The sequence below is a fragment of the Antechinus flavipes genome, chromosome 2, assembly GCF_016432865.1.
Source record: "Antechinus flavipes isolate AdamAnt ecotype Samford, QLD, Australia chromosome 2, AdamAnt_v2, whole genome shotgun sequence".
In the NCBI taxonomy this organism is placed as follows: Eukaryota; Metazoa; Chordata; class Mammalia; order Dasyuromorphia; family Dasyuridae; genus Antechinus; species Antechinus flavipes.
Window position 1 is genome coordinate 388,561,227 of NC_067399.1, and position 13,958 is coordinate 388,575,184.

General features: G+C 47.9%; 1 protein-coding gene across 10 annotated transcripts in view; it reads left to right on the forward strand.

The window, feature by feature from the left end:
• Positions 1-13,750, forward strand: part of CXXC5 (CXXC finger protein 5) — a 52,243-nt gene extending 38,493 nt beyond the window's left edge. For 3 of the 10 annotated variants that reach the window (XM_051978522.1, XM_051978524.1, XM_051978526.1), the window contains exons 2-4: positions 1,627-1,880; positions 9,547-10,526; positions 12,742-13,750. In XM_051978522.1, coding sequence (XP_051834482.1) covers positions 9,711-10,526; positions 12,742-12,786 — 861 coding nt within the window. In that variant the 5' untranslated portion in view covers positions 1,627-1,880; positions 9,547-9,710 and the 3' untranslated portion in view covers positions 12,787-13,750. Of the gene's footprint in view, positions 1-636; positions 744-1,626; positions 1,881-9,546; positions 10,527-12,741 lie in introns of those variants that run through there. The other 7 variants (XM_051978525.1, XM_051978528.1, XM_051978530.1 and 4 more) reach the window with 5 other exon arrangements.
• The last annotated feature ends 208 nt before the right edge of the window (positions 13,751-13,958 follow it).

Here is a 13,958-nt window from a genome sequence, read left to right on the forward strand (position 1 = left end):
TAGTGTTGCATGAAGCTACCATTCCTGTCTATTCCTCGGTCCAGTTTGCTCTGGTATGCCCAGTTCAGTGTGTGTGTGCCCGTTTCTTTGTGGGGACCATTATCTCAGTAGGACCACAAACTAAGGGAATTGAGAAGGGATGGGACTTAACTTAAAGATTTCGGACAGGGGGAAGGGAGTAAAAAGGGTTGGGGGGAGAAGTAATATGAGCAAATGCATGGGGAGGTGGGGGGGCATGTTTAGTAGACTGGAGGCATGGACTGCTTTGGTTTGAACAAAGCTGGTTTTAGAATGAAAGTGCTGAGACACCAAGCTAGGCAGGTGAGTTGGGACCATATTATACAGGACCTTTGCATGTCAGGTTAGGTTTTGTTCTTGATTTGGTAGAGACTGGGGACTGGGGATCATCTTAGGGGACATTATGTAGTCAGAGCTGTACATTAAGAGGATCCATCAGATTGTGGGGTACAGGATGGAGTAAGAGAGTTGTCTATGCTAGGAATAGAGACGAAGAATGAGAGAGAAAAAAGTCTGGAGGAGACATACCCAACCACTTTACCCATGACATCAGTGCTAGCATTATGACATCATTGGCGTAGCGTTCCAAACACCAGGACAGCGCTCTATTCACACAGGGCCGATGTTGTCCCCTTCCTCTGCTCCCCAAAGCCCTGTAGTACAGAATCCCTGGGTAGGAGCTCTGTCCACAGCTCTCCCTGGAACATTGGGAGTTGACTGCCAAGGTAAATTCCCAATCCCAGCTCCCTTTGGGGCTTGGAGGTCCCCCCAGGGATTCTTTTGAGGGTCTAACCTTTCTTTTTTTGGAGGTGACTCACACAGAAGGTTAGTTATCACCGACAGAGGGCTTTTAGAAGGGAAGAAGGGAACACTGGAAGCCACCTCTCCATTCTGTGCCCTCCTGCGGAGCCGTTCAGATCTGTTTATTGGGAAGTCAGGGATGAATGTCCCCATTTCTCAGATAGAGAATCCAAGACCTTGAGAAAGGCCATGAAGTAGCAGACAATGCCTCAGAATGTGTCAGGCGGAGCTAGAATGACATCCAGATCTCCCCCATCCTGTAACCTAATCTCATTTCCCTTGTCTCTGGGTTTGGTTTTAGAGCTAAATATAGGACTCTAATGGGTTTGGGGGGTTTCCCTAGGGGGTCCTACCTTATGAATTGATCCTGGGAAGGGAGTTTATTGAGTAGAAGAGCAGAGGAAGCTTAATATAGTGAAAAAAGTGCCAGATTTGGAATCAAGGAGCCTGAATTTGAATTCTAGCCTTATTATTGTGAATTTAGGCAAGTTGTAAAACTTAAGTTCTTTGGGCCTCTATTTCTTTATCTGTACAATTAGGGGGGGTTCGTTTGATGCTTCCTAGGCTCCTGTGCTTTTAAATCTTACAGGCCTCTGAGGTTATGACGCTAGGATTGCAGATGGGACTTGCTGCTATGGTTTTATTTGGGGCAAATGACTGGGAAAAAGGGTACTAAAATGTACCTCCTAGAAATGAGCCTTTAAGGATGAGATTCTATAGAGTTAGGGATGGGGAAGAGAGGGTGAATCTCACCAAATTGTTCAGGAAGTAATCCTTCTAAGTCTGATGTTCACCCTTTTTCTGCAGTTCCACCAATGAGGCTCAACTTGCAGGAGGAGACCCATCCCACTGCCAGGCCCTGACACCAGGAACTCCCCTGGATGGTCCAGGACTGACACCCCATCCCCACTCCCTTTCCCCCATCTACTCTGACTGATCTTCTTCTAGCTGGGAGCCCCTGCAACTGGTGTGAAGAGCTTCGTGGAGGGAGGTGGGTATCTTCTGGCACTGAAGTCCAGAGGAGGAAGGGCAAAGATCAAGAAAGACAGAAAGGATCAAAGGTGACTGCACAGCTTCTGAACAGCATTGTGCCTAAAGTGTGATTGAGAGACATATTTAAGGACTAGGACCCTGAAAGAAAGGGAGGAAAATGGTGGGTTGGCCCTTCTGTAGTAGGGAAGAGGGAATCTTTTTCAAAGCAGGGTTGAAAGGCCATTCCTTTTCTGGGTCTTCAGATTGAATCATCTGTTCCCAGTGTCCATGATTCAGGAAGAACCTTTGGCTTGGGCACAGCATAGAAGAATTGTGTGTGTGTGTGTGGGGTGGTGTTTCAGCCCTGGGAGGACCTAGCCCTTTACTGTAGGCTGTAGGAAGTCTAGGTGCTCTAATAAGAAACCCTTCTGAGAAAAGAGCCTCTAGGGGGAATGTCTAATGACTGGGAGGGTCTTGGGGTGGTTGCATTGGAATGTTCTTTTAACACATTCCTTAGTTTCCATATATATGTATCTGTCATTCTCTACTGCATCTCTTACTGTTTCTCTTTGGCCTCTAGTTGCTTATGTCTGTCTTGAGCTGTCTCTTTCTGTTTCTGTACCTGTCTTTCTATCCATTCTACTGTCTCTGTATCATTTTGTATCTCTTTCTGTGTCTCCTTATCTGTCTTTATGTCTCTATGTCTGTCCTCCTATCTATCTCTCTGAGTTTCTTTATTCCCGTTTTTGTTTCAGTTTCTTTCTGTATCTCTATTCCCATGTCTCTGTCCTCTGTGTCGCTGTCTATTCCCATGTCTGTCTGTTCTCTGTTTTTTGTGTCTGTCTATCCCCACATCTCTTGTCTACTTTCTCTGTCTATCTGTCTCCATGTCTCTATTTTCTGTATCTCTGTGTGACTGTCTATTCTCTGTGTCTCTGTCTATCCTCATTTCTGTCTCAGTCTCTTTGTTTTTCTGTGCTTCTGTCTCTGTGTCTCAGTCTCTTGGTGACTCTGTCTACCCCCCAGTGCAGTGTTCCACCGCACTCCCCCCCAACATACACATACACTCAGACAATCAAGACCTTTGTGAGATGACCGATGGGCTGGCCGGCCGGGCGCCGCTGGCTCCGCATTGCTGATGAAACGGAGCCCTTTGTTGTTCTCTCTTTAGTCGGCAGTATTTCTTTTTGGGGGCTGGATGTATTCCTGGCAGGGATGATGATGGATGCTCTCTCTCCCTTCCAGCAGCAGCATTTTGGATTCCTTGCCCAGGGCCAAAGCTTGCTTGCCTTCCTTTCCCTCACCCTTCCTACCCCCCCAACCTCCCCAGGCGGTAACTCCTTTCCATTGGCACCTTGGTAGCACATGCTGCTCAACCTCTCCTCAAAGACTTTCATGACCAGTGTGGGCCTTTGTGGTGCAGAAGGGTTTTGGACATTGAGGAGCAATCTGGCTTGTGCTGACTTTGACCAATCTTCCGAATGGTGGATGAGAGCACATGGCCTTTGGGAAGCCAGAAGAGAGTCTGGGGGATATTTCCCTTTGTTGCATGAGCAGATCTCTGGGATCACCAGTGAGTGAGACCATGACTGGCATAATCTTGTCAGAGGCATAAAGTGCATTGGAGGGGCTTGGGAAAAATCCTTTTTTCTGAAGCTCACTCTTGAGGAGTCTTCTGCCCTTTCTCTTCTAAGTGTCTGAGGTGGTTGTCTTAGAAACTACTTCTCAAGGAGATTGAGGTCTTCTCAGACTAGAGAACAGGGCATTGTTAGTCTTACTGACCTCAGCTAACTCTCAGTTGTCAGGGTGGCCCTTCCCTCCTAGTTCTGCTCCAGGAGACTGGAAGGGTCTGAGGATTCATCAACCTTGAGATTCCCACCCCTGCCCCCATCTCAGGCTAAGTTAAAACAGATGAAGCATGACCAGAGTTGGGTGGGAGGACAGTCTGGAGGGAGGGAGGGAACTGAAGGTCTTTCCAGAAGCAGGCAGGCCTCAAGGGAAAGAGTCAAAGAGTCTGAGCCACAGGAAGCTTTGGGGGCAGGCCACAGGTTGGGGGAAGAGCCTGGAGTGATTGGTGACTGTGCCTGCCAGATTCCCCTATCTCTGGATAGCAGGAGTTCTTCTAAGGACCCTCTGAACAGCCTGAAGGAGAAAGGCGCAGGGTTGGGCTGATAGGATGTGCCAATGGGGGACAGGGGAGGAGGGTGCTGAGGCGAGAAGCATGCTGGAGGTGGATGGGGGGGAAGGGAATAGAGAGCTTTCATACAGAGATAGACTCTTTCCTCTCCTCCTTTGCGCTTACACACACACACACACACACACACACACACACACACACACACACACACACACACTTCAAAGTGACCTAATGCTGAAGGGACTAAGCTGGGAATCAGGAAGATCTAAAATTCAAATCCAGCCTTGGACACTTAGTTACTTAATCCCTGCCTCTGTTTTCTCAACTGTAAAATGGGGAGCATAAGAGAGTTGTTAAAAAGTTCAAATGAAATAATATTTGTAAAGTACTTATTATAGTGCCTGTTACATAGTAGGCACTTCCTCTTTTTCTTCCTCTTTCCCTTCCTTTCTTCTTTCCTCCCTCCTCCATTTCCTTTACTCCTTCTTCTCTGTCTTTCTTCCCTTCATGCCATCCTTCCTTTTCCCTGACCTTCCTTCTTTCTCTCCTTCCAAGATAAAGACTTCAAGGTTCATTGGAGCAAATTTGAAAGGGTTTATGAGTTTGCCTGCTGTCTGTTACTACTAGCAGAGTAACATAGGACAAGTAATTCCTCTTTCTGAGGCTCCATTTTCCCCAACTGTAAAATGAGAGGGATGCTCTCTCCAGTCTCTTTCAGCTTTGGCAGTTTTGGGTTCTGTCTTAGGGATTCAGAGTTTTGCCCCTGTATTCCTCTCTACCCACATTTCCATTAGGACATTTAAAGAAGAATCCATTTTTCTCCTAATCTTCTTGCAATAACCTATTATTTGAAAGAAGGGCTGTTGCCTTCTGTCTGGGCAGTAGAATGGAGTTTCTTCAGCCCCAGCTTCCCAGACTGATAGGGCTTTGTCCCAGAATATCTTTTTTTTTTTTTTAACAACTTGTATCTCCTGAGCTGGGTCTCTCTGGATGTGTTAGGGGAGGACCCTGCTGCCTAGATCAGGATGGGTAGTTATACAAGTAGGCCCTGGGGAAAGATTCTGAAGCTTGCCTCTCAGAATTTCAGTTTTCTTTGCCTGTGGCAGGGCAAAGAAGAGTTTAGAAGAGAGTCTCAGACAAACAGACATGGCTACTAAGAGAGACTGAGATGGAGAATTTGAGTGAGAAACGAACCCAAGGATGAAAACCCAATGAAACTGGAACTGGAGAAGGGTTGGGGAGTCTTAGCGTCCCACTCTGCCTCTTTTTCTTGTGTATTTCCCTTGGGAGTGTGGTGAAGAAGAGAATGGTGGTGTAAGAAGCTGACTTCTATTTGACCTACTCTGGAAGAGCCTACACCCTGAGGAGAAAGAAGGAGGGAGCTGAGTTCCCCAGTAATTCAGCTATTGATTTCTGTCACTAACCAGGGCCGGCAGAAAGCACCAGCTCCATTGCTTCCTCCTGGGATAGATAGACCCCCTTTTACCTCATTCTCTGCCTTCTTGGGGACCATTAATGATTTGGGGAGGAGGGGAATCAAGATTTTTAAAACTGGAAGAAGCCTTAAGCTCTCTTACTAGAAAGGAAACTGAGGCCCAGAAATGGGATATAATATGATCAAGATCACATAGCCAGAACTAGAACTTGGGTTTCAAGATTCTCCTGTCTATTACACTTCTCATTTCATTTTGAGATTAAAATCCTCATTGGTTTTTTTTGGTGAGCTTCTGGAGGCTGTGGGATCTGGCTGCCCCAACTCAGAGGCCTCCTGGGGCTTGTGGTTCTGTCCTTGTCTCCAATGGGTACAAGTAGAGAGAGCAATAGGGCTTTTTCAAGACATGATGAAAAATTGTCCTATCCCTTTATCTCTATTTATTAGGCAGATCTTTCACAAGACTTTCTTCTGGCTTTAAGGTTAAATCCCTTTATTTCTATGATATTATTGGGGGTTGGGGGTGAATTTAGGTTAGAACCAACGAAAGATTATGGGTTTCAAAGACTCTTGAACAAGTGGACTCAGGAACATTGTAAAGATAGATTCCCCTTAGGGAGATTGGGGTAGGGGACAGTAAGATGGGTTCTTAGAGGGAGAGAGTTGGACAAGATGATTCCAAGAGGTCATTGTTGTTGGGAAAGTCACTTTATTCCTCCTGCTTTTCTCTGTTTGAGGGATTAAGGACTATCTCTCTTATTGCATTGAGCTTCTCTCCATCCCAACCAAATGGAAACCAAAGTATAGCTGTGGGAGTGAAGCCAAGCTAAAAGGCTTAGGGAATATGTGGAGATTCTGGAAGGGGCAAAACCTTAGAACTAATGGCCCCAGCCTACTCTTTTAACAGTGAACTTTTTACCTGGGGAAATATTGGACCTGAGTATTTTCAGAAATTTATCTACTCTACCTATTTTATCTTCCTACTTGGAAGCCCAGGTCCCTTAGCCCAGTGCTGTCTTTGTTATTTCTAGCTGGAGGTAGGGAAGTGACTATCATTCTAGGCCAGTGGTTCTCAAACTTTTGTTCTCAGTATCTTTATGTTGTTAAAAAACTATCGAGGATCTGTTCAAAGAGTTTTTGTTCACATGGAGTAAATTTATAGCTATTTACTATATTAGAAATAAAAGATGATTTTGAATTTGTAGACCCTCTGAAAGGGTTTCAGAGACCCCAACAATTCTTTGGACTACACTTTGAGGACCCCTGGTCTAGGCCTTGAGTGGAAGTGTGAGGGCTTCTGATTTGGTTCAAAGGGATTCTTTGAAAAAGATATCTGGGATTTTCCCCTTGTCTTGGTCCACTATGATGTCGTTCCCATTTCTTATCCATTCTCATTCATCAGCATGTGATGTTTATCCATGCTCTCCAGGGTATATAGCCCCCACTCAAATACAGAGAGGAAGGATTGATAATTTGGCTGCAGTTTGGTATCATGGAATCATAGATTTGGAGTTGGAGGAGCCCTTAGAAGATCTAATTCAACTAATCCATTTAATCCAACCTCCTCATTTTACAGATAAGGAAACTGACATTAAAGAGGTGAAATAATTTGTCCTTGGTCATAAAGATGACAAAATTTCAGATTTGAATCCAAATCCTCTAACATCCAATTCAGCATTTCTCTACCCACCTCCCCTCGACCCCCCACTGTACCAGATGTAGATCTGGGGACATTTTGAAATATTTGGCATCTTCTGCCTCTATCCATAGGTCCTGGGGCTGAACAGGATGGGCCTCTAGAGCACATCATAGTACCTTCTGCTGGGATCCTTTTCTTGTATCATTTCTTTCCTTGTAGCAGTACTTGCTGAGAGGATTGGCAGCCCAAAAGCAGCCCGAGGGCCCAAAAGTAGGGTCTACAGAGATCTAAGGGTTCTCAGGAACTATTGTCACGTGTTAAGATTCCACCATTTCCTTTTTGCTCAGGGACTATGTTGTGTTAACCTGAGTTGGGAAAATCTATCCATAGGGCAAATTTTAAGGTTCCAGAGCCTATGAGACACAGGTTTCAGATTATCTATGCCCTGGCCTGGCCAGCACCCCTCCCATCTCTGCAGATAATGTAGAGTTGGCAGTGTGTCTTGTCAGCAGACACCCACCCTTGTCTGTGTCCTTGGGGTGGAGTGGGGGAGTGTCTAAGCACTTGGGGGAGAGAAAGCTGTATCCTGCTGCCATCACTCCCCATACTTGCGCCTCTGGTGTCCCTTCATGAACCAGGGCTCCCAATGTTATCCCCTGTTCTCAACTTATTTCCCCCTCTGGTCATTATCCCCACCCCCGGACCTCTCTAATGCAAGAGCCACTCATTGGAGTTGGAGGGGGGGGGGCGTTGTGATGGTGGTGTGGGAAGACTAGGGAGGAGGGCGGCAAAGGGCTTCAGGGCTTGGCCGGCTGGTGAACAGGACAAAGAGTCAGTGTGTGCCCGGCTGGGGGGGGGGATGGTGGAGGGTGGAGCTCCAGCCAGATGTGAGTCTCTCCCAATGAACAAACAACCCGCTCAGTGGGCGGCACTGTTCCACCCTGCCCAGGCCCTCTGGCTCTGACCCTCCCTCTTGGAGCCCCCACATGGGTGGGGAACCATGGACTGCCCCTCACCCCCAAATGGAGAAGAGCAGTAGTCACAACAGATGCCAGAAATCCTCTGACAGACGATCAAGGCATGTTGATGGATCCCGAGAGCCCTTGGGGCCCCAGGGACCTTGTTCTTGGCTTTACCCTAAATGAAAGCCACCCCCTCATGCTCCCAGATGCAGTGGTGGTCACAAGATACTTTAGACAGATTCTTTTACAAGGCGGAACACTGGCTAACATGGGAATAAGACCGTTCTTTTCCCCAGCCAACATCAGGGGAAATGTAAAGAAAATCTTATCTAGTACTGTATGAACCTGGATTGGTCTCTGGAACTTAGTTTCCTCATCTGTAAAATGAAAGGGATGATTTCAAGGTTTATGGGAGTGCTTGTAGCCCTAGATCTGTGATACTTTGTGATCTTTGTCCTTAGACATGTTCTCGGATGGATCAGAGCATGATAAATGAGGCCTGCCTCTCCATGGACCTTCCCAATCTCCCCAGGGCCTGATTCAATATTTCTGAAACAAAGGCTTCCCCAGGATCCCAGTGGTGGTAGGATTTGAATCAGGAAACTTGGAATCGCGTCATTAACTGGCCATATTATTACCTTAGAAAATGTTAGCACTCGGAAGGGGCTCAAAGACCATCTAATTGAATTCTTTTTAATTTGATGGGTAAAGCAGCAGCCCAAAGATGAGGAGATGACTTCTGGGTCACATGGTTAGGAAGAAGAAAATATAGGGCTGTTTCTAGTTTCAGAGAGACCTTGATAATTTGAACTTTGATGATTCTTTAGCCTAAACAAAACAAAACAAAAAAATATGGCTGAGAAGCTTTCCAAGTAGCTTTAAAAAGAAAGTACAGGGATGGGGAGTCGGAGGGGTTTGGTTTATCTTCCTGGGGCCTGGTTAGGGATTAGAGATTAGGAAATGAAGTTGGCCCTGACACCCTGTCCCCTGTACCTGTTGCCTAGGTGAGGGGCTTCTGTCAACACCATGGTCCCCTTGCTTGATCTTGGAGAGGAAGTGCTGGAGGATATTTTATGAACTGAACCCCCTTCCCCCAATGTTTATACACACGCATGCACACATATGTAGACTTTTCCTGCTGATTCTCATGCATAAGATGTTGTATGATCAATTATCCCTTCCCCCTAAAAAAGGGAATCCCTTCACAAAACTTTTTAGAGTCATAGAAACTAGAGGAGAGAGGAGAGATTTAATCCTCCCATGTCTAGGCAAAGGCTCTTAAGGAACACAGATAACTTGCCAAGGTCACATAGGTCATCGGATCATAGAGAGTTGTCAGAGACCTTGGAACTGTCAAGTCCAACCCTTCACTTTACAGCTGAGGAAACCTGCACAGAGAGGTTCATAGATTTGCCCAGGGTCACCCAGCCAACAAGAATCCAAAGCGGAAGATGTTAAGAAACAGACTGATATGTGGCCCCAGACCAGCGGTCTCTCCTTTACCCAGTCACTCTCCTGGGGATGGGGGGAGTTGTTAGAACAGGGGGTACCTGTGCCCTAACTGTGCTCTCTCTTGTCCTTGCAGAGTAGCAGGCTTCCAGACCATGCATCTGCCTTGAGGCCATCTCCGAATTCTCTCGGTGTCGGCGTCGTCCCTGGCCATCAGGGGCAGGAGCCGTCCCTGGGCTCGGGTCGGTCGGGAAGCTCCCCTGACGGGGCCCAGTTGCCGCCCCGGCCCTGGCCCCAACCATGTCTAGTCTCGTTGGCAGCCCCCAGCCCGATAGCGGCGGCAGTAGTAAGTCAGGCTCGGTAGAGAAAGGTAGCTCCGATGAGCCCCTTCCCCCTGCCAACCCAGAGCGGCGGAACAAGAGCGGTATCATCAGCGAGCCCCTCAACAAGAGTCTCCGGAAGTCCCGGCCTCTGTCCCACTACTCCTCCTTCAGCGGCGGCAGCTCGGCGGGCGAGCTGGTGGACAAGGCGGCCGCGGCCTCCGGGCTGGCCAATGGGCACGACCCGCCCATGGACAAAACCAACTCTACCTCAAAGCACAAAAGCGGTGCTGTGGCCAGTCTGCTGAGCAAGGCGGAGCGGGCCGCCGAGCTCTCCGCCGAAGGACAGCTGACGCTGCAACAGTTTGCTCAGTCCACGGAGATGCTGAAACGGGTGGTTCAGGAACACCTTCCCCTGATGAGCGAGGCCGGGGCCGGGCTCCCAGACATGGAGGCTGTGTCGGGCACCGAGGCCCTGAATGGTCCTTCCGACTTCCCTTACCTCGGCGCCTTCCCCATCAATCCGGGCCTCTTTATCATGACGCCCGCGGGTGTGTTTCTGGCCGAGAGCGCCTTGCACATGGCGGGCCTAGCAGAATACCCTATGCAGAGCGAGCTGGCTTCGGCCATCAGCTCCGGCAAGAAGAAACGGAAACGTTGCGGCATGTGCCCGCCCTGCCGACGGCGGATAAACTGCGAGCAGTGTAGCAGTTGTCGGAACCGAAAAACTGGCCACCAGATTTGCAAATTCAGAAAATGTGAGGAGCTCAAAAAGAAGCCTTCTGCTGCTCTGGAGGTAACCTGTTAGGAGAGGGTCCCCGCTCTAGCTTCCCAAGCTCGCTCCCCAAGTCTCCTCTGTCTGTTCCCCGATCCTGACATCCCTCCCTCCCCCCAATCCCTCCCCACAAGTCCAGGTGCGAAGCCTGCTTAGGTTCTGGGCTTCTGCTCTGGCCAGTGGGGTGGGCTTTGCCCGTCCACTGGGCTTCCTCCCTCTGAGCCAGCCTCCCCCCCCTTGCTCAGCCCCCATAGATCGTGAGATTTTTCACATAGACACCTCCACCCTCCCCCACCCTGGCACTAACCAAGGATCTGGTCCCGAGGCCATTTCCAGCTTTTAGAATGGCCAGCCAAGCCCACCGCAGTGATAGCCCGAGTTTATGGAGAATACTGCCCGAAACCAGGCCCTGCTAGCTTTCCTTTACTCCTGGGGAGACAAGATGGGGGGTGGTCTCCCAGTGGGATATGCCGCACTCCAATAACTTTCTTTCTCAGTAGGGTTGTCTGGGAGCCGTGTCATCCCAGGGAGGGGACACCATCTAGGCCCAAACTTCAGGGGTCATACATAATGCCCCCCTTTCCCCCACCCCTTTCCCTTGCGCTGCTCCCCTCCAGAGGGGAGAGCCTTGTTGCTGGCCCACTGGTGTGGTATGTCTCTAGCACAAAAGCATCTTTTCAGACAGGCCCATCCCTCCCTCCGCCCCCCCACCCCCACCCCAACTTGATTTGATTGCAAATTGTAGGAATGGTTGGAAAACAATGATTGTGTCCCTGGCACCAAAGGCCTGGCCTCCCCCTTCAGCCCTTTTCCCCACCTCCCATCTCCCTCCCTCTCATCCTCACCCAGAGAATTAGCTGTTTGTTACACAAACACAGACTGAATAAACAGATAAATACAATAAATGGATACATATACATTTATAAAATCTGTACACATGTAGCCAAGCACATAGACACATTGACTCAACAGGGAAAAGTATACAAAATATCCAGATATAAAAGCGTAGGTACAAAGTTACACACAGATTCATTTTGCTATTCATCCACAGACCTCATCCTGAGTCTTCAGTTTGAAGACCCTCAGTGTCAAGTCCCATTCATGTCCTCCTCAGTGACCTCGGCAGTCACTGTGAAGAAAGGACTTGGGCAATGATGTAGAGTAAGGCAAAAGGACTGAGATATGTCAGCTTCAGTTGGGCCACCCAACAGTCCTTGGGGATTAGGAGCACAGGATTCCCACGAGTCCCCGGGATAGATCTGACTTGGACTCCCGATTCTGAGTCTTGCTTCTGATGGTTCCTGGGATGGGGGGTACAGGGCATTGATGTGTAGGTATGAAAGGGTCTGCGAAGTGAGAACCACTTTCTGCCCTCTCCTCATGTAGATCCAGCTTAACCACCTCACTGCTCCAGTCTAGAGTTAGAGAATTCTGGAAGGCTCAGGTACCTGGTTCCTGAGCCAGCTAACAGAGAGCAAGGCGGGCTAATTCATGATGGGGAGGAGGGACAGGCTCAGACTCAGCCTTCACTTCCCTTGGTGTGGTGGGTATGGCCAAGGGCTGAGGGTCAGATTCCAACAGAAGAGAGATCTGTTTCCCCTTCCCTCAAAGGAGCAAAATTCCCAGCCCAAAGAGAGTGGGGGGATAGGACACACATTTTAGAGGGGGAAGTCTTCCTTACTATATAAAATGCTGAGTTTTAAATTCCCCCCTCCAAATGAAACAACAGTCAGCAAACCTTTTAAAGCCCTTCCTGCATGCCAGGTGTTGTGTGAAGCATTGGGGAGGAAATGCTCCCCAAGAAAAGCAAAACCAAAATTGTCCTACCAAGAAGAGATAAACCTGGCCTCCCCAAGCATCTCGGGGTAGGACTGGTTGGGGAAGGGGATGGCCATTGGTTCTGGAAGGGTCCCTCTAATGTAGCTTCCTAAGTAATAACTGCCCTCGAGTAGTTATCATTTGGTGGCTTGGAGAAGAGATCCTTTTCCAAAGCTTAGTTTGCAGAGAAATCCTAAAGGTTTCTTCTGTTCTCTAGGATACTTCAGTAAAAGAGACGATACATGTTTGGGATGGCAGTGGCAACTTGGAGAGGAAGGATTGGAGGGTTCGCTGAAGTCTAGGATAGGGGAGAAGTAAGGGCTTTTGGGAGGACAACAACCCCCAGTCTGTGACTTAACTCCACTTGTTTGTCTCTCCTGTCCCCACCCCATCCTTCCTTCTCTTCCTTTCTCTCCAGAAGGTGATGCTTCCAACGGGAGCCGCCTTCCGATGGTTTCAGTGACGAGTGGAGCCCCGGAGCTGCCATCTCGTGCAATGTCCTTGCTTGTGTTGTCTCAAGTAGGGGATTCGGGCGAAGACGAATGGATGCACCTATGTCTTTTAGAACCAAAAATATTCTCTCGCAGATTTCATTCCTGTTTTTATATATATATTTTTTGTTGTTGTTTTAACATCTCCACGTTCTAGTATAAAAAAAATCAAAAAACAAAAACATTTAACTGCTTTGCAGAAGAAGAAAAAAAAAGAAAAATGAATCTGTAAAGTATGGAGACTTAATAGCAGAGAATGGACAATCAGTTTCCTTCGTGTGTTGATGTTTCTGTTGTTTGTGTGGAAGATGCAGTTTCTGTGTAGAGAATGTAAATTTTCAGTAACCTTTTGAAATCTAGTTACTAATAAGCACTACTGTAATTTAGCACAGTTGTTTAACTCCACCTCATTTAAACTTTGTTTGATTCTTTCCCATCATAAAATAGTGCATAGTTTTCCTAGAGTACGCCACTTCATGTTTATAATGAGAATATGTTTATAGCGATATAGAGCCCCCACCCTGGAATCATCCACAACTGCAACTTAACCAGCCAGGAGCAAAGCGTCAGAGGTGGGCGCTCCCTAAGCAGACCATGTCTTACCCCAGTGGTCCTTCAAAAGAAAATTAAACATGCTGACGATGACATTAAAAAGTTCTGTTATATAATTTATATGGATCCAGGGCTCCAACATACAGAGGTGCCCCTAATCCCTGTTTTACTTAGAAAAAAGTCATTTTTATAATCTTGCTGAGGTTAAAGACAGAACTATCCCCAGGGCAATGGGGGTACCCTGGGGCTGAGGATTCCCCCCCCCCCCATATCACCATCCCCAAGCCCTGGTCTCTTACTGCTGATGGACATGCTGTTTGTATTGTTTTAGCGAACCAGGCTGTTTTGTGAATAAAATGAATGCATGTTTTGTGTCTCAATTCACATCTTGGTTCTTGATCTTCAGTTTTGTGGGGAGGCTTGGGTATGACCCTATTCTCCTTCCTCCCTCCTTACTGTCCCCAAGTGGATATGTCATCAACCTCTCTCCCCTGGGGAGGGGGGTCTGGAAATCTATGGATCCAACAAGGAGTTGAGGCACTCAATCCTCAGCACAGGACCCAGGAGACAGAAAGCTGTTCTTTGGGAAGAA